We start from the raw sequence: 20,831 nt of genomic DNA on the forward strand, positions 1-20,831 counted from the left end.
ATGAGTAGTTGTCCAAATTAAACCATCCTCTCAGAAACCAAGGAAGAAGCAAAAATAGGTTCCTTGGTTTCTGTAATCCTCATCATCTTCTTTCTTCTCAAGTTTTCAGAAACCAAGCAAGAGGCAAAAATGGGTTCCTTGGTTTCTGTAATCTACATCATCTTCTTTCTTCTCATGTTTTCAATTTCTTTAGCAAGCTCAAGCTCAATCTATGAGAATTTCCTCATAGATTGAGCTTCGTCTCATGTTTACAATTTCTTTAGCAATTGAAAAGTCTCAAATTCAAACCAAACCGTTGGATCTACACAAGCCATGTGTCGTCATCCCAGAGAGATATTGATCACCATGGTATGGCAAATGGCTGTCATGGTATGAGTAGTTAACCAAATTTAACCACCCTCTCAGAAACCAAGCAAGAGGCAAAAATAGGTTCCTCGGTTTCTGTAGTCTTTATCTTCTTCTTTCTTCTCATGTTTTCAGAAACCAAGCAAGAGGCAAAAATGGGTTCCTTGGTTTCTATAATCTTCATCATCTTCTTTCCTCTCATGTTTTCAATTTCTTTAGCAAGTTCAAGCTCAATCTATGAGAATTTCCTCAAATGTGCTACAAATTATTCTTCTGAATCAATATCTGAACTTGTCTACACTCCTCAAGACTCATCCTTCTCTTCTATCTTGAATTCTACAATACATAACCTTAGACTCCTTTCATCTAAGAACCCTAAACCTCTCTTTATTCTCACACCTACCCATGAATCTCACATCCAAGCAGCTATTATCTGCTCTAAACAATATAATCTGCAGATCAGAGTCCGGAGCGGTGGCCATGATTATGAAGGCTTATCTTATCTATCTAATGCTCTGTTCCTCATTATTGATCTCCGTAACCTTCGGTCAATCGATGTCAACATGGAAGACGAGACCGCATGGGTTCAGGCAGGTGCAACTATTGGTGAGGTTTATTATCGAATTGCAGAGAAAAGTAGTATCCATGGCTTCCCTGCAGGGATTTGCCACAGTGTGGGCATTGGTGGGATGCTCAGTGGAGGTGGAAAAGGCACTATGGTGAGAAAATATGGCCTCGCCTGTGATAACGTAATGGATGCTCGAATAGTTGATGTTAATGGAAGAATTCTTGATAGAAAATCAATGGGTGAAGATCTGTTTTGGGCCATCCGAGGAGGAGGAGCAGCAAGCTTTGGTGTCATCATCTCATGGCAGATCAGGTTGGTTCCTGTTCCACCTACTGTAACTGTATTCACAGTAAACAGAACACTAGAACAAGGAGCAACTAAACTTGTTCACAAATGGCAACACATAACAGATAAGTTACATGAAGATCTCTTCATAGCAATCATGGTACATGTTCTAGGTGGAGAGAGAAGAACAATCCAAGCTTCATTCAATTCCTTGTTCCTTGGAAGTTCTAAAGAACTTCTTCCTTTGATGGAGAACAGCTTCCCAGAGTTAGGATTGGAGGCCAAGGACTGTATTGAGATGAGTTGGATCAACTCTACCCTCTACTTTGATGGATACAGCAATGGAGAATCCCCATTCAACTTTCTAATGAACAAGACTTCTCAGTCCAAGATATTCTTCAAGGCCAAGTCTGATTTTGTGAAGGAACCCATTTCTGAAACAGGGCTTGAAAGGCTATGGAAGTTGTTAATCCTTGAGGGGGAAGGAGCATTCATGGAGATGGATCCTCTTGGTGGGAAGATGAGTGAGATACCAGAGTCTGAGACTCCATTTCCACACAGAGCTGGTAACCTGTACAGCATTCAATATAGGGTAATGTGGGAAGAGGCAGAGGGAGGGATAAGAGCAACCAAAAAGCAAATTAAATGGATGAGGAAGCTCCACAAGTACATGACTCCTTATGTCTCCAATTCTCCCAGGGCTGCTTATCTCAACCATAGAGATCTTGATTTGGGTAGAAACAAATATGGAAACACAAGCTACTCAAAAGCTACAGTTTGGGGTAGAAAGTATTTCAAGAATAACTTCAAAAGATTGGCGCTTGTAAAGGGCAAGGTTGATCCAGATAACTTTTTTTGGGATGAGCAAAGCATTCCACCACTTGCCTTAACAGAATGAAAAAGATCCTGTGCATCCGGGCAGCCGGGCTGCATATGCAGCGCCAGGCTCAAGGCGGCACGCTTTGACCGCCTTACCCCTGCCCAAGCACTTTGACCGCCTTTCCCTGCCCAGATGCACAAGATACAGGTCCCAGAATGAGAGTACCTTGTATCAGCTCATAATGGCGCAGTTGTGATAATAAAACAATAGAGAGAACTTAAATTTATCTGAACCGTATCTAGATAGTCACTGCAAGTATTGCTTTGATTTATTTCGATCACGAACTGTGCTTTACTGTAAATGATGCTCTATCAACGCTGTATGTGGCTGAGTCACATCACTTGATGTTGTCCTAAAAACCATTGACACCCCCCTCTAGTACAATTGGGAAATGTGTGAATTGGTCTCTAAGATAAAACAGTCCCTTGCTTCAACGATTAGAGTTCACTCTATTACTATTTTGGCCCATGTGAATTGTACTATTCATTTCACATCGTCATTGGTGTTTTATAGGAGATCCCCCAACCCTCACATCACGATCTGAAAAGGAAAACATAATTTACATCCAAAAAAAAAAGGAAAGCCAGGGTGACAATGTGCCACGCTAGGCCGGGCCTACCTTAAAAACTAGCCCAACCCTAGGGCTCTTAAGGTCAGTTCAAGCCCAGCCCAACCTTGCCAGGACCCACACCCTCAACCCAGTTCGACCCTATTAGGGTTTAGCCAAGCTCAGCCTGACCTTGATTGACCCTGAATAATATACGGGCTGGGTTGTATATATACTAGATGGGCCGGCCTTGTAATACATAATATTGATATATAATATATACAACGTTGGGTTGGGCATGATCGGGCTCACCCCAAGGCTTCAACCCAAGCCCGACCTGGCCCTGCCAGATCCAAGGAAATGGTAAACCCAGCTCGATCGGGCCCTGTCCAGGCTCAAGGCAGGTTAGGGCGGGCTCAGGCTGGCCGGATTTTTTTAACACCCCTAAAGGAAAGTTTTGTAGTCATGACTGTATAACCTACCTTTTTTTTTTTTTTAGTAAAAATTGTATAACCTACCTACAATTTATGAGTGGGTGATAGTGGGACGGATGTCCTATGTCCTAGGAACTTATTCTCACATCCTTTGATGTTAACTTACATTTGACATTATCAACAATAAATCCTAGTGAATCAACATCAATGGTTTTGAGAGAGAGAGAGAGTGAAGCCCATGGCATGGATTGTGAGAGGTCGTTGGATTGAATCTGCACGCTGGCATCTTGGTGATCCTTCTACTTACATATAAATCCTAGTGAATCAACATCAATGGTTTTGTATCCTGCCCCCTGATTGATTATATATCAAGAAATATAGCTGCAAACAAGAATCTTGTTCTAGTTCAAGGTGTCATTGGAAGAAACCAGATCATCTCCCGCATGGCCAACGTGGATCCGACGACTAAGCACATTTGGCACGCATCTCATCGTGCTGCCCAGCTGTACTGGACGCACTAGCACACTGGAGAGGATCCAAGTACCCTTGGAAAGGTATAAAATCGGTAGCTACATTATTGGTGTTGGGGTTGGATAAATAACTTTTCCAACCTACTCTTTTCAATGTGAGCAACGCACGATATCGGTAAGTGCAAGATCAACAAAACACACACACACACACAAAAGAAGAGGCAAGAGATTTACGTGGTTTGACAAAATAGCCGATGTCCATGAAGTGAGATCAAACTTCCACTATGAATCAAGAAAAGAGAAAATAGTACAACCCTTGCGATTTGATATCCAAACCCAAGCACCCATGTACATCCTTCTCTCATCTCTTATTCACTCTACATACATTCACCTTGGCTCCTCACTTAGTCTGTGTACACACGTTGCACCCACGTTGTATCTCTTGGACTCTTACTTGGATCCTCACATCTTGGCTACTCACTTGGATCAACACTCACTCTCTTTGGTAGATACCTCTATCCTTTTAGGACTCTTTCTTTGCTTTGTTGTTTTCTCTCTAATTAAAGAAAACCCACTAACTCTCTCTCATCTTCTATATTGTTGGGCAAGATTTCACTTTCTTTCCTTAGAGAAAACCCACTACAAACTTCTTCCAAGGTGTCTCTTAGAAGACTCCACATTGTTTAATGTCTTCAACCACCAATCACTTCCACTCCTTTAAAAGACCTATTCATGTTGAAGACTCCACTTTTTTATTTACTTGGAAGACTCCACTTTCTCCACTCACTCTCTTTCTTCTTCTCATGATAGAAAAAATGCACTGAGAAAAGTGCTTGCCAGCTTATATGGCACTTGCACACATGGACTTGGTCCCAACATGACCTAATACCAACAAATTCTCTATCTTCTCCATTAGTTCATCTATAATAGAATTGGATATGATTGATTTTTAATATTGTAATTGCCTTGATTAATTTGTGTAATTGATTACAAGATATATAGAGGGCTGGTTTACAAATATAGCACAATGTATATATGGAAAATACAGTAATGGGATTGATCCTTATCAAGAGATGAGGTGGATGGCTAAGGTGGATGATAGGATCAAATATTGGGTTCCCAAGTTTGGGAGGGAACCCAATATTTGATCAATACGCCCCCTGAAGTGGAAGGTCCCGAGCATCAGAGCTTCAACTTATCTCGTAAGAATTGGAACCGGGCCGTTGATAGGATCTTGGAGAGAATATCTGCGAGTTGGTCTTTTGTGGAGATGAATTGGACCAGTAACTCACGATTGGCGACGTGATCCCAAACGAAATGGAAGTCAATTTCAACATGTTTGGTCCGGGCGTGAAAGACCGGATTTGTTGAGAGATAGGTGGCTCCATGTTGTCACACCAAAGGATCGGTGGTCCAGATAAAGAGATGCCAAGTTCAGTGAATAAGGATTGGAGCCAGATTAGTTCAGCGACCGCATCTGCCAAAGCCTTGTATTCTGCCTCTATAGAGGAGCGTGCAATAGTATGATGTTTTCTTGAAATCTATGAGATAAGATTAGAACCAAGAAAAATAACAAATCTGTTGGTAGATTTTTTATCATCGCTGCAACCAGCCCAATCGGCATCACTAAAGGCCTCTAACTGTAGATCAGAGCGGCGATCAAACAAAAAACCATGAGATTGGGTACCTTTTAAATAGCGGAGAATCCGTTTAACCAATACCCAATGAGTTTCAGTTGGGGCATGCATATATTGGCAGGCCTTATTCATCGCAAAATCTACATCTGGGCAAGTCAATGTGACGTATTGAAGTGCCCCAACGATGGATCTATATAAGATGGGATTTGCCATAGGATTGCCAGATGTAGCTGTTAGGGCCATAGAAGCAGCCATTGGTGTCTGTAGGGGCTTACAATCTGTCATACCAGCCCTTGTTAATAAATCTCCAATATAGCGGAATTAACAAAGTAGAAGGCCTTGGGCATGAGGAAGAGCTTCCACCCCAAGAAAGAAGTTCAATAGGCCCAAGTCCTTGATAGCAAATTCCTCCGCTAGTTGCTTGAGAAGGGTTGATATGTGACCTTGTGAATTCCCTGTGACAACTATATCATCAATATAGATAAGAATAAAGATATTGTTGGTACCTGCCGATATATGAATAAAAAAGGATCTATCTGTGATGCCTTGAATCCAATGCTAAGCAGGAACTGAGATAGGCGTGTAAACCAAGCCCTGGGAGCTTGCTTGAGCCCATGTAGGGACTTTAATAATTTGCAAACATGATTGGGTTTGTTCGGATCGACAAAACCCGGAGGTTGAGACATGTAGACCTCCTCTTGAAGCACGCCATGTAAGAAGACATTGTGGACATCTAATTGACGCATGGCCCAACCATTAGAGACAGCCAGAGATATAATGGTAAGGATAGTCGTGGGCTTGACAACCGGACTGAAGGTTACAGTGTAATCAAGCCCAGGTTGTTGATGGTAGCCCTTTGCTACGTACAAGGCAGGCTTTATAACGCTCAAGAGAACCATCTGCTTTCCTTTTGACCCGATACACCCATTTGCAGCCCACAATATTTTTAAATGGGGGAGGGGGTGGGATAAGTTCCCAAGTGCCATTTTTAAGAGCGCATTAAATTCCTCCGTCATCGTTGTGCGCCATTCTGCAACTTTGTTGCCTTGAGTGAAATAAGTTGGTTCAGTGGTGGGGTTGTAGTGGTAGAGAGGGTTGTGGGATGGATGGGAGAGGTGTTAAGGTATAGATCATGAAGAGACCTGGTACGGCACATTGGGGAGGGGGCGGGATTCGGTTGGGGAGGAGAGGGTAGGTTTGGGCTTGGTAGAGGAGGGGAGGGTGGGTTTGGGCTTGGTTGGTGTGGTGAAATTGGGCTCGGTTAGGGAGGGGAAGGTGGGTTTGGGTTTCGTAGAGGAGATGGGTTGTGGGGGAAAAAGGGAACAGGTTGGTTGGGTGGTGGTGGTTGATGTGGAGATGATGGTAACCTGTTGGGAGCAATTGCCCATGGTGATGATGATGGAGGTGCCGTGGAGGATGTTGGGGAGGAGAAGGAAGTGGCAAAAGGGAACTTAGATTCATGAAATCTGACATGCCGGGCTATATAAAGTCTATTAGCGGAGCACGGTCAAGACAAATATAACCCGTGTGAGAGCTGCTATAACCGAGGAATACACAAGGGGTAGACCGATAATCCATTTTGTGTTTATTATATGGTCTTAAAAAGGACAAACATAAGCACCCAAATACTAGGAAAGAGTAATCGGGTGCTTTGTGAAACAATATTTGAAAGGGAGAAAGACCCATGGAAACCCTGGAGGGCATTCTATTGATTAGATAGACAACGGTGTCAAATGCATTGTGCCAATAGTGCTGGGGAACCGAGCTATGGCCAAGGAGTGAGAGGCCGGTCTAAAAAATGGGGCGATGTCACCTCTCAATGGAGCCTTGTTGCTCATGTGTATGGGGGCCAAAATTCTGTGTTGAATGCCTATTTGGGCAAAAAAGGAGAGGAGAGTGCGATACTCACCTCCGCAATCAGTTTGGATTGAAAGGATTTTTCGTGAAAATTGGCCAACTTAATTTTGAAAACAACAAACATTTTCAAAAATTTTGGATTTGTGGGTCATAGGATAAAACCATATGTATTTTGAAAAGTCAAGTACAAAGATGGCAAAGTACCTATGATCGAAAACCGATGGAACATGGACGGGGCCCCGAACATCACTAAAAAGTAGTTCAAGAGGAAATAACTTCTAGAGGGGGAAAGGGGTAAATGTAAACGACAAGATTTCCCTAACTGACAAGCCTTGCAAAGGGGGGATAGAGATTTATTATTACAGGGCAAATTATTTTTGCGAATCATATGATGAAGTAAGTCATTATGGGGATGGCCCAATCGGCTATGCCACCCATCCAATGTTGTTTCCGCAGCAATATTGGCACTCATTTGAGAAGATGGCGGGGAGAAGACATATGGCCCGTCCTTACTCGGGCCGAACATAAGAACTTCATTGGTTGTTCAATCCTTCACAAGAAAGAAAGAGGGGTAAAATTGAAAAAATGCATTATTGTCAGTAGCAAACTTTTGAACTGAAAGGAGTGGTTTAGAAATGCAAGGAACATGCAAAACATCATGCAAATGAAAAGAAATAGAAGATGAAGGGGAAGTGATGGAGGTAGAATTGATGTGAGAGATCAGCAGTCCCTTACCATTACCAACAAAGAGCTGCTCATTACCACCATAGGGATCATAGGGTGCAAGGGATTGAAGGTCTAGTGTAACATGGTGAGTGGCCCCTGTATCGGGGTACCAAGTTAAGCTGCAGAGGGGGGGGGGGGTAAGAGGGGGTGGGAAGGAGAGGTGGGGTGGAACCGTGGTAGGGAGGGGTGGGGAGGGGAGAGGGGTGGTGGAGGAAGGGGTTAGGGGATGTGTAATGGGCAGTAGGGGCCCCCTTGGGTGATAGTAACAAGTTGCATCAGAATGGTTGTTGCGGGTGACAGTGAGAGCACCACATACAGCCTTGACCACGCCCTCTTTGAGATCGGCCATAACCACATCCCCATCGACCACGTGAAGACCCGCGGCCAGAAGTGGGGAGTTGGGTATTCAGGCTATCTTTTGAGGCCACAGGGGCACTAGGAATAGCAGCATGAGGGGCCATGTGTGATGGCTGATGAAGAGAGGAATTCTTTAAGAATTTGTGGCTGAGTAGCAGTGAATGCAGCTCGGTGAAGGGCAGAGGCTCAGTCCTAGTGAGCAAAGAGGGAACAATGTCTTTGAGTTCCATCCTCAATGCTCGATAAACATGGAGATTGAAGTCGGAAACAAGGACTGGTTGGCTGGTGGCAGCAAGCTCATCCACCAAAGCTTTGAGGCGCCGAAGAAAATAGAAATTGGTTCATCTGGTTGCTGCACGGAGTCCTTGAGACTGATGTTGAGAGCCATCAGTCGAGTTTGAGATGTGGATCCAAAAGTGGTATTGAGAGCCACCCAAAGATCATGGCTGGTGAGTTTGCCAATGGCCAGAGGTACAACTTCTTCAGAATTGGATATGAGTAATGATCGTAGCAATGCATCTTGTTGGCGCCATAGGGAAGAACGGGTGGGACTTGAGAATGAAGAAAGGAATGAGGATAGGATCTGTTTAGGCGTGAGCCTAAAGCTTCCTCATGATACCATAATAGAATTGGATATGATTCATTGTAAATATTGTAATTGCATTGATTAAGTTGTGTAATTGATTACAAGATATACAGAGGACTGGTTTACAAATATAGCATAGTGTATGTATGAAAAATACAATAATGGGATTGATCCATATCAAGAGATGAGGTGGATGGCTGACGTGGATGATAGGAATAAATATTGAGTTTCCAAGTTTAGGAGGGAATCCAATATTTGGTCAATAATCTAGACCATTGAACCAAACTTTCAACCGACTTAGATAAAAGCCATGAAACCCAACAATTGGTCATTAATAGAAATTATCTTTCTGGATATTTCTGTATATGTTGTGCATTAACTCCTCTGTTAGGTGGGTTATGCATGTATCTATTTAACAGGTTACCAAGGCCAAGATAAGAGTCCAAAGCAAACCAAAAATGGTTTCCTTAGGCTCTGCAAGTCTTGTCTTCTTTTTTGTTCTCATCTTCTCAGTTTCTTTCGTATGCTCAAAATCAATCTCTGAGCATTTCCTACAATGTGCTGCAGATTACTCTATACCATCTGAATCAATCTCTACATTCCTACATACCCCTGCAAACTCTTCCTATTCATCTATCCTAGATTCTACCATTCAAAACCTTAGGTTCCTTTCATCTGCAAATGGCAAACCAATATTTATTTTCACTCCTGCTCATGAAACCCACATCCAAGTAACAGTCATTTGCTCAAGGAAACTTGGCCTACATATCATAGTTCGAAGTGGTGGTCATGACTATGAAGGCTTATCATATCTATCTGATGTCCCCCTTCATTATTGTAGATCTCCGCAATCTTCGCTCGGTCATTGTCAACCTGAAAGACAAGACAACATTGGTTCAGGCAGGTGCAACCGTCGGCGAAGTTTATCAAAAAATTGCGGGGGAAACTAACACATATGGCTTCCCTTCAGGGCTTAGTTCCACTATAGGGGTAGGAGGGATCTTCAGTGGAGGTGGGATAGGCACCATGATGAGAAGGTATGGCCTTTCTAGTGATAATATCATTGATGCTTCTATTGTTGATGTTAATGGAAGAATCCTAGATAGAAAATCGATGGGTGAAGATCTATTTTGGGCCATTAGAGGAGGAGGAGGAGCAAGTTTTGGAATCATTGTTTCATGGACAATCAGGTTGGTTTTTGTTCCACCTACAGTGACTGTTTTCACTGTGCAGAAAACATTAGAAGAAGGTGCAACAAAGCTTATTCACAGGTGGCAACACATAGCAGATAATTAAGTTTCATGAAGATCTGTTCATAAGAATCATTGTGTTAGGTGAAGAAGGAAAGAAAAAGGGGGAGAGAAGCCTTGTAGCCTTATTCAATTCTATGTACCTTGGTGGCATGCATGAACTCCTTCCTTTAATGGAAAAGAGCTTTCCTGAATTGGGTTTGAAGGCCAAGGACTGCACTGAAATGTCATGGATTAATTCCACTCTCTATTTCAATGGATACTCACATGGAAAATCACTAAAGAGCTTCTTCAAGGCCAAGTCTGATTTTGTGAAGGAACCAATTCCTGAAAATGTGTTGGAAGGGATATGGAAACTGGTTTTAGAAGGGGAGGGACATGTCTTGATCATGGACCCCTTAGGTGGAAGGATGAGTGAGATTTCAGAGTATGAAACTCCATTCCCACATAGAGCAGGAAATTTGTACAATGTTCAGTATAGGGTAGATTGGGAAGATGAAGAAGGAGCAAAAAATACTCAAAAGCATATAGAATGGATTAGAATGCTATATAAGTTCATGACACCATATGTTTCTAGATCACCAAGGACTGCATATCTCAATTATAGAGATCTTGACTTGGGTAGAAATAGAGAAGGCAATAACAACTACTCTAGTGCTAGGGTTTGGGGTAGTAAGTATTTCAAGAATAATTTCAAGAGATTAGCACTAGTTAAAAGGAAGATTGATCCAGATAATTTCTTTTGGAATGAGCAAAGTATTCCACCATACCCTTTGTAAAGAAAAAGAGAGAAAATTAAAGAGGGTAAATAATCAATAACACTGTGAGTGAAGAATTGTAGTCTTTGGACAACCCTAATGTTTACAATAAGAGGAATATATTTTTCCATTCATGCCTCGAAGCATTTTCTTCTCATGTATTGTTAATTTTAAGGTTCTGTGGGTTTGTTCTCTGAATGAGTTACTTATTTTTATTGGGATTTTTTTTTTGTGGGACTGGTTGAATATGCAATATAGGATCTCTGTTTAAAAAAATTAATCCAAGGAATATTTATTTATGAGAAAAAAAGTTTCCCACGACATAATTGTACAAGCCCTCTCACATGGTTTTTTTAATTGTTTTCCTTATCCTGTATTGGCCATGTATCTTGTTCTTGCACCACCATTGGTGTGGCATGGGAGACTCGTCTTAGTTGTTGTTGTGGGGAATCCTCTCTTTATATTTAGATTCAAGGGGAAAGGGATAGCCACACCGCCCGTGTGTAATAAGCCAATGGACATCACCAATGGGGGCATGAGACGAAACATCATATAAAAGGGCAAGGGGTCATTTCAAAGGGAGAAGAGAGCTAAAGATAGACACATAGGGTGTTAGCTTACAGTACATCAGCGGTGTGCCTAGCCTTTTCCCATAATCAAGAGTGAATGGTTTACGTATAAATCTTGAAGTGCCATAAAACAACATCGTATATTGGAGGGCAACTAGGTCATTTCAGGTGAAGAGGAGAGAGAGAGAGAAACAAAGAGGTGGTAGCTAGCATACCCTGCCCTAGTGGCACAGAAAACCTTTTTCCTAATAAAATGTTGGGAGAAATCTAACTGAGCAAGTGGCATAGCCTACATCGCTTCAGATGGTTTTTATAATTAATTCTTTAGAGGAGAGAGAAATATGAACAAAAAATCTCTATGAGGACGCATAGGATACCCTGCTTGCTTTAAGAATCCTCTCCCAAGAAAGTTTTGGGTAAGAAAAAAGAAAACCTTCCAATGCCAAAAAGGCATTGCAGCATGGATTTTTCCAACAAAAAAAAAAAAAACAGAAAATGGTTAAAACCGCTCCGCCCCCATGAAATGTGAAATGATGCCCTATTAATGCTTCCGCATGTACTCACAATGGCCCCGCACATGAAAGGGCCACACTCCCTATAGGAAATGCTTCCTGAAAATATTAAAGATAAATTTATATATCTAGAATTTTCTGGCTAAAAATATTAGCTCCAAATAAAAATCTTCCATGTGTGCCAGATCTGACCTAGCTCACCAACCTAATCTGAATAAAAGATAGTAATTCTATTCTGAGTTGTCAAACCAAATTTGTTCAGCTTGTTCTCCACCTCCAGAAACTCATTGCTGAACCTGAAAGCTCCTATGTCATCCCTTTTCCTTTATTTCAAAACTCCAATCCGATCAAAATAGATCCCCAAAAACCAAAGAGAAAAGAACATCTTATCAGAATATGGAGTTAAATTTGGAATATGCTTAGAGCATAAATTGATGAGCCATACGGTCCAATCTCTATGCACCCCAAGCTTAAACCTTTTCATTTTATGTTTTCCTTCCTTAGGAAGATGTAGCCCATATCTCTATGGATGAATATCTTAGGGCCTAATATCTAGATAATCAAATATTATAATTTGAAGGCAACTACTTGCTTGCTCACTCGGTTGGTGCCTTGACATAATGTCAGAGTGCAAGCTCTTAGGAGGTCACGGTTCGACTTTTCTATCTTCACCCTGTGCCTTAAGACAACTCTTTCCCTCCTCCCCTCACATAGTAGTTGTAGTCAAAGTCCCATAGGGCAAGTTAGGGTATACAAACAAAAAAAAAAAAAGTACTACAATTCTAATCCCACTTTGATACGTTAGGTGATTTTAGTTAGGGCTACACCTACCAGGATGACCTTGAAGTCCTTAGACCGAAGCCTGGCCCAGTCTGACCTTGCACATGTGGGACTGAGCCCAGTCCAATAAAGCTCCGTACAGCCCAGGACCAGAGCAAAAGCTTGAGGTTAGGGTGGGCTGGGCTGGGCTTGGTTCTGTATTGTCTTGCTTATAAACAAAGATTTAAACATGCCTTTTAGACAGATATACTTGATCAACGGCTGATCTCAGATGTATAGACTAAATTCTAACACAATCACAAATATACGTAATCAACGGTAAATGTTATATCTATATTATATTACTTAGTACATCAAATCTATCTTACATACATTGCAACCCCTTGGGACCCAACCTCGGGCCTTTATTTTTGGGACCAAGTCCGGCCCATGGACTGCAAAACCCAAGCAGCAGCCCAGATATTTTAGAGTAGACTTCGAGCAGGATCGGGTTTGCGAGCCCAAGTTGCACCACTAATTGGCACGCATGTGCTTGCGCTTAATTTTAGCTATGTCTACAATTTTTTATCTAGGGAAGTGGTTGTGATCCATCCCCTAGTCTGGATGACTAAATCAATGGCATGTGAGATCGGGTCAATTTTCACTCCTTGGTTTTGAATGCCATATATTCATACCTTATGTTTATCATGTTTTCTATCTATTTATGTATCTAGATTTCCTTTGCTTGGCGTTGGGCGCGCATGAATGAATAGCCTTCTTTCTACCTAAAAAAATAAAAAACCCCAAAAAATAAAAATCTAAAATTTTCAATGTGCACGTTGCTAGCTACCCGACAAAGAGTAATGTCATTGATCGAGGTATATGTATCGTATAAGCCAATATGTATCGGTATCCCCGGCACCCGATACTGATACCGATACCTATAACCTTAATTAACGCATTATTAGGGCACTTCAGTAAATATACTAGTTAATGTAACAACCATAGAGATGCCTTATTGCACTTAATCATTGAGGCAGCTAAAGATCCAGTCTCATATAGTGTGCCCACCCAGATTTCTTCTGAGCCTCGGATCCTCTAATGCGGGCCCATGGTGGGTGTCTAGCTAATACCCTATAACGGGTTTTGGCCTTGTAGGAGTGAGGTGGGCTGAAAGAGGGATGAAAAAATCTTAAAGGGTATTTTGGTTAATAAAAATTAAAATGTTTAATCAATTAAAAAATCCATATATATATTATTTCCTTTTGACTCCTCTAAATTTGACATGTATGCAGGGCTATCCCTAGAATGAGCGCTCCATATATAAGTTCCAAGCGTGTTTCAACTTAAAACAAACTAATCAGGATTCAGGCAAGCCCAGTCTTTAATTAATCAGGCTAGTGCGCAAACCAAATAAAAGCCCATTTATTAATGAGACTTGGTTCAAGTGGGTTAGCCCGATTAATCTGTTTACAACTTGGTCAAACTGTTTATGGTCGGATTAGCTTGTTTATAGCTTGATTAGCATGACTTTAATTATGGAACGGACAGACCGAATATAAATGTGTCTATGTCTGACCTATGAGGACTGATTAACTAAATGTTGTGATAACGGCATGGGATCTTAATTTGGTGGGAACCAATTAAAGCTGATTGAAATCGAACGGAATAGACCGGTTGACACCTTTACCAGGCTCAATCCGAATTAGAATCTGGGCATTTAGACATTACTCAAATACATACTTCTACAGTTATAATTCAAGATTTTACAGCAATTACCATTAGTATGTATAATACATCAATATTGTCCATCCAATTTGAGTTGTTGGTAATATCCTTCTCAAATACTCTTTCTTCCCTAACATTCTTTGACAATCTCTCCCTTCCTTGACCGTGTGGGGCCCTCTCTTATACAAATTGTAAGGCATTCCTCGTGCGCACCCATTGGTTTGCCGTGAAAGACATGTGGGTGTTGTGTAAATCCTCCTCCTCCCCCCGTCCCTCCCCCCCTCTTAAAAGAACCATATGACAAGGTCCCCACATTCCCATTGAAAGAATCCAAGAAGTCAATAAATAACATGCAGGGGAAAACTTTAAGTTTATAAAATTTCCTTTCTTTCACCAAAAAAAGCAAAAACATGCAAGAGAAAATTATCTCTTCTAATTTCCAATCCGGCCTAGTTCCCCAAGTGCCTGTAATAAGGGGGGTGGACCCCACCCAGGTAGGGGTAGGGTGGTCAATACGCCCCTCTCTTCCCCCTCTTTATTAGAGGCATTGAGGAATTGGGCCGAGCAGTGAACTGTAAGGAATAAAGATCCGTGTATTTAGAACATGCAATTATGTTTTGAGTACCTCTTGTTTTATTCTCAAGAGTTATTTAAGTTAGAGGTAAAAAAAATTAAAATAATTTAAAAATATACTTACCATTATATTATTCCCAAGAATCGTCATTGTCTCGCACATGTCTTACATATATGAAATGATAAATTTCACTTTTACCCAAAAAAAAATACTTTCACTAAAAAAATATAGAATAATAATAATAATGAGGGAAAAGGAACGCTACCTGTCACACAACGCGACATGTGTCTTTCCATAGGCTGTAGCTCCCTAACATGATTTGTTTACTTCGCTACTATTGAGAGTATGGTTTGCTTTTCTCGGTTTAGTTACTTTCTTTTTTGGTTGTTTGTCTCTCTTCTGTCTAGCCGTAAAGATTCTCCTGAACTCAGGGGTGATACAAGTATATCTTCTATCCTTTTCCTCTCTTGGTCTCTAGTTTCGCTTGGCTCTTATCTTTTGCTCTGGAGTTTGCTGTGTTATGGTAGGATCAAGGGGTTTAATGCATGGTTGTGGTCCACTGGTTGTTTGATATTGGGAACTAGTTGGGGTGGGTGTCTTCTTTGTAAGTTCTGTGTCTGGAAGAGAGTGATGGTTAATTATTGTTGTCCTTTTGTTGGGGTTCCTTGGATTTATTAAAAGTTTTTTTCTGGTTTTGATGGAGGACTTTGTGTATAAATCAGAGATTGACTTCAGCTATATTAATCCCTCTGTTACAGAGGCGGAAATTGTAATGGGGGATTTGGATGTAATGGGTAGTGTCAAATGGGATTTGGTTCTTGTAGGGAAGGTGATTAGTCAGAAAAGGATTTTGGTTACTACAGTTTCCAAAGCCTTATCAGCTGCATGGACTTTACAGCAGGAATTGTTGGTGCGACAGGTTGAAGCAAATATCTTCGTCATTCAAATGGAAGATTAGGAAGAGCTTCGCATTTCGATGGAAGAGGGTCCTTGGCTGATTAAGCATTACCTCCTTGTAATCCAAAGATGGAATAAGAATATTCCTCCCCCCCCCCTCTCTGTGTTTTGATTGGGTGGATCTGTGGGTCCACATCTATGACCTCCCCTTACATCCGCATACTAGGGAGGTAGCAATTCGAATAGCCTCACAATTAGGCATTTTTAAGGAGGTTCGCCTTCCCACCTGCCTTAGGGATATTACTAAATCCTTAGCTGTTCGAATTTCATTTCGCCTAGAGCTCTCACTTCGTTGTGGTGTGCGTCTCATCCTCCTTGGAGATAACCTGATTTGGGCAGAATTTGTCTATGAAAAACTACCTACTTTTTGCTATTATTGTGGTGAAATTGGGCACGAAATCTGAATTTGCCCGCATAAGGAGGCCTTTCCTTATGATTATCAGTCCGAGCTGTTCCTATCTATCCCTCCAGAACTTAGGGATGATTGCTTTATGGTAAGCTTTGGAGATTGGCTTTGCCTGGGGGGTTTTGTTGGCAGGCCTACCCCTGCGGTTCAGATGCAGTTAACTGCAAAAGTAATTTTGATGGAGACTGAGAGACTTAGCCTTATGCTTGGACAAGCAAAGCCCCAAAATCCTGTAGTCTTGCACCATCTCAGGGATCTAGTTATGTCCCTCTTGAACCCACTTCCAAAGTTCCATCGACGTTCAAAGCCCTTAACATTTCGGCTTGCCCTGTTTCGGGGGGTAACTAGGGGATGGCGGGGTGGACAGGGCCGTGGTATAGTTAGGCTGAATGCTGCTGTAGTGGATGTAGTGGAGCCAGCTGCTCTTGGGGAACCTACCAACATTTTGGACACTATTGCTTCAGGTCCTGTTGAGGGAACGTTAGGAGTCACAAATTAGACATCTATAGTGGGCGCTAATCCTGCGTTAGCCATGATTAGAAAGACTTATATAGAAGATTACATGCGATCTCCTAAGACTCAGTGGAATGTTAAGATACTTTTGGATACTCCTCTAGTATCCCAATCTCCAGGGCCCCCTCTAGTAGGCCATGTTCATTCTCCAAACAGAAATATCAAGCTGGGAACTGTTATCCCTTTTGGCATTGCTAATCCTGAGGAAAGTAGCAATAACCAATGTAGGGAGGTAGCTCTGGGAGCCCCAATGAAAAAAGAAAATGTAGCCCCTAATGGTGATAATTTGACCCTGGCACAGGCTGCGAAAATTATTCTGGTTACTCCTCCTACAACAGTTGAGGATTTTGCTCCTTTGGCTGTGGTTATTGAAGAAATTGAGCCTGAATATGAGGGTAGAGCACATGTGCTAAAATGGAAAGCTACTTATATGCCAAGTCATGTGCTTAAAAAGTTTCAATGACTTCAAATTTCACCTCGCTTCAATCCTGGAGTTCACCCTCAGGCACTATTCACCTCTCACTCCCCCCCAAGGGAGGTCAAAGTACAAGCCCGAAAACAACATTTATTTTTCTCCTCGGTATCGTCCTCTGAAAATACTGAAAGGATTTGGGTGGCTACCCTTAACCAGCCCCCCAATGAGCCATAAGTTTACTGGTATGGAATTGCCAAGGGATTGGTCGCCCCTTGACAGTTCAATATCTCTGTAGAATGGTTTCTACAAAGCGACCTTGTTTAGTTTTCCTTATAGAAACTAAACAAACTGAGGACTATATAGAGAAGATAAAGAAAAGGTTAGGTTTCCCTTTCTCTTACTTTTTAAACCCAGTTGGTAAATCAGGTGGATTAGCTTTATTCTGAAATAATGTAATATCACTCTCAATTCTTTCTTCTTCTGCTAGGTTAATAGATACACACGTCATGGCTTCATTTCTGCCACGATCAGTAAGAATGTCATTTATATACGGGGAATCCCACTGTGAACTTAGGAATGGATTTTGGCGCAAGCTATCTCAATTAGGAAGGACTGTCTCTGGGCCTTAGATCTGTCTAGGAGATTTTAACGAAGTATTATCAATATCGGAGAAATCTGGAGGCAAGTTGAAGAGCCTAGCTGAAATAGGCCATTTTCAAGATGCAATCAATGAGTGTGGATTGGTTGAGATGCATTTCTGTGGGCTTGCTTTCTCTTGGTCTAACAAGTGATTAGGAGCTGATTTGATTTTATCAAGCATTGATAAAGTTTTCTGTAATGGGGAGGCTCTTCAAACCCTTAGTTGTGTGGATATCCATCGTCAGGTTATGGTTGGCTCAGACCATACACCGCTTCTGGTGCAGCTCTTAGCCCAAACAGGAAGAAAGGTAAAACGTTTTATTATGAATCAAAATGGGAGGGTCACTCAAACCTTCCAAATGTGATCTCTAGCTATTGGGCCTCTCATTTTTATGGATCTCCTTCGCTCCTCCTAGCTGGCAAACTGTTAAGTTGCCAGGCTAGGTTAAAAAAATAGAGTAATGACCAGTTCTGCAATAGAAATATAGAAATTGCAAATGTTAGTGCTGCCCTCTCCTCCATACAAAGGTCTCCCATTCGACCTTCGTTATAAATAGAGGAAGGCCAATGTCGTAGGAGGTTGGAGGAGCTCTTACTTCAAGAGGAGAAATATTGAGCACAACGCTCTAGGGTTAAGTGGCTTCAAGCTGGAGATAGAAATACTTCATTCTTTCATGCAGCTACTGCTTGTTGGAGGCAATATAACCATATATGTAGCCTTCGTGGGCCTTTGGGAGCTTGGATTTGCGAAGGAGTGGAGCTCTCTCAATATATTGTTGATTTTTTCTCTGACGCATATAAGACGTCGAATCCTGTTGGTATTGATAGCTTTTTGGATTGTGTGACCCCCTGTGTCTCCCAAGAACAGAATTTTGTTCTATGCCAACCTTTTTCTGAAGAAGAGATAAAGTTAGCTATATTCCAAATAGGGGTCTATAAAACCCCTGCGTTAGATGGCCTGTCTGCCAAATTCTATCAAACCCACTGGAACATTGTAGGGAAGGATGTGGTTAGTGTTGTGCAGTGGTTCTTTGAAACCGGGCACATGCTTAAGGAATTTAATCGCATAGCCATTGTGCTAATCCCTAAATAGAAACACCCTAAAAATATTACCCAGGTTAGACCTATCAGCCTTTGTTGTGTCTTTTACAAGGTCATTGTCAAGTATCTTGTCAATCGGCTTAAACCTTTGTTGAACTCTTTAATCAGCCCATACCAAAGCGCTTTCATCCCTTCAAGAGCAATTTCAGACAATGTTTATGTTGCTCATGAAATTCTCTACCAAATGCTCTTATCTAAGTCCAAATCTGGGTTTATGGCCATAAAATTTGATCTCTGCAAAGCGTATAACAAAGTAGAATGAATTTTTCTCTAGAACATTCTAGTTAAGATGGGGTTTGAGGGGAAATGGGTTAATTGGATTATGGAATGTGTTTCCACTATTTTCTACCACATTAAGGCCAATGGATCTGTTATAGGAAGAGATCTCCCTCAGCGGGGGCTCAAACAAGGATGCTCACTTAGTCCTTATCTTTTTATTCTTTACCAAGAGGCTCTTTCTTCTTATCATTTGAAGGCTGAGCTTAGTAATCAAATCAGAGGCATCAAAACCAGTTGAGTTGGCCCTCGTGTCACTCATCTTCTCTTTGCTGATGATTGTATGCTATTCTCAAAAGCAAACCTCGCTAATAGTGATACTCTGTTATCTTTATTAACAGATTACTACCTGGTATCAGGACAGTCTGTTAACATCCGCAAGTCTAGCATCCTGTTCAGCCCTAGAGTTCCCTCTCAAACTAAAGATGCAATTGCCCTTGCTTCTGGTTTCCCGATGGTAGAGTATCATGGAAAATATTTGGGTCTGCCAACAGACTTTGGTCACTTTAAGAAAATGCTTTTCTCTAGAGTTACTGAAAGGGTACAATCTAGCTTGTCTAGGTGGAAGGAATCTCTCCTATCTCTGGCTGGGAAAGAAGTCCTAGTTAAATCTGTAGCTACCTGCATCCCAACTTATGCTATGTCTATGTTCTCCCTACCCTGTTCTACCATTGATGATATCAGCAGCCATATACGTCAGTTCTAGTGGAAAGATAGGAAAGGCAAGGGAGTTTGTTGGAAGAAATAGGATGTACTTTGTTCCCACAAGGTTGTAGGTGGTTTGGGGTTTAGAGACTTGGGGTCTTTTAATCTTGCGCTTTTAGCTCGGCAAGGGTGGCGCATTCTCCATAATAGTGAGGCCCTTTGGGTTAGAGTCCTTAAAGGAAAATATTTTCCTAACTCGTCCTTTCTCAAAGCTAAGGGGAAGCAGAACTGCTCTTGGGGCTAGCGAAGTATCCTTAGAGGTAGGGATTCCCTTTCTCTTGGCTTGCGAAGACGCATTGGCAATGGCCAAACCACTAGAACTTTTGAGGATGTTTGGGTTCCTTCTCTCCTTGGGGGGCGCATTTCTAGTTGTTATCCAGATACTAGATATGCTTTGGTCTCTAATCTCATCCATCCGATGACAAGAGAGTGCGACTCGCAGGCTTTGTTAAACCTGTTTTCACCTAATGAGGGGTTGGCTATCAGGTGTCTCCCTTTACCTACCTCAAATGTTGAAGATAGTTGGGTTTGGGCCCCTGCAAATCCAACTATGGGGAATCCTCTCTTTATATTTAGATTCAAGGGGAGAGGGATAGCCACACCGCCCGTGTGTAATAAGCCAATGGGCATCACCAATGGGGGCATGAGACAGAACATCATATAAAAGGGCAAGGGGGTCATTTCAAAGGGAGAAGAGAGCTAGAGATAGACACATAAGGTGCTAGCTTACAGTACATCAGCGGTGTGCCCAGCCTTTTCCCATAATCAAGAGTGAATGGTTTACGTACAAATCTTGAAGTGCCATAAAACAACATCGTATATTGGAGGGCAACTAGGTCATTTCATGTGAGGAGGAGAGAGAGAGAGAGAAACAAAGAGGTGGTAGCTAGCATACCCTGCCCTAGTGGCATAGAAAACCTTTTCCCTAATAAAATGTTGGGAGAAATCTAACTGAGCAAGTGGCATATCCAACACCT

The 20,831-nt window shown here is 41.8% G+C and overlaps 1 protein-coding gene and 1 pseudogene across 1 annotated transcript; both read left to right on the forward strand.

Moving 5' to 3' along the window:
• Positions 1 to 500: 500 nt before the first annotated feature.
• Positions 501 to 2,096, forward strand: LOC122672494 (berberine bridge enzyme-like 26). Its single transcript, XM_043869956.1, has one exon. The coding sequence runs from the start codon at positions 501 to 503 to the stop codon at positions 2,094 to 2,096; it is 1,596 nt and encodes a 531-aa protein (XP_043725891.1).
• A 7,054-nt stretch (positions 2,097 to 9,150) lies between these two features.
• LOC122672495 lies at positions 9,151 to 10,721 on the forward strand (annotated as a pseudogene).
• Positions 10,722 to 20,831: the final 10,110 nt, after the last annotated feature.

Source organism: Telopea speciosissima, chromosome 8 (genome assembly GCF_018873765.1).
Source record: "Telopea speciosissima isolate NSW1024214 ecotype Mountain lineage chromosome 8, Tspe_v1, whole genome shotgun sequence".
Lineage (NCBI taxonomy): Eukaryota > Viridiplantae > Streptophyta > Magnoliopsida > Proteales > Proteaceae > Telopea > Telopea speciosissima.

Coding starts and splice junctions, on each gene's coding strand:
- LOC122672494 (XM_043869956.1), top strand. CDS start 501: ATGGGTTCCTTGGTTTCTATAATCTTCATCATCTTCTTTCCTCTCATG.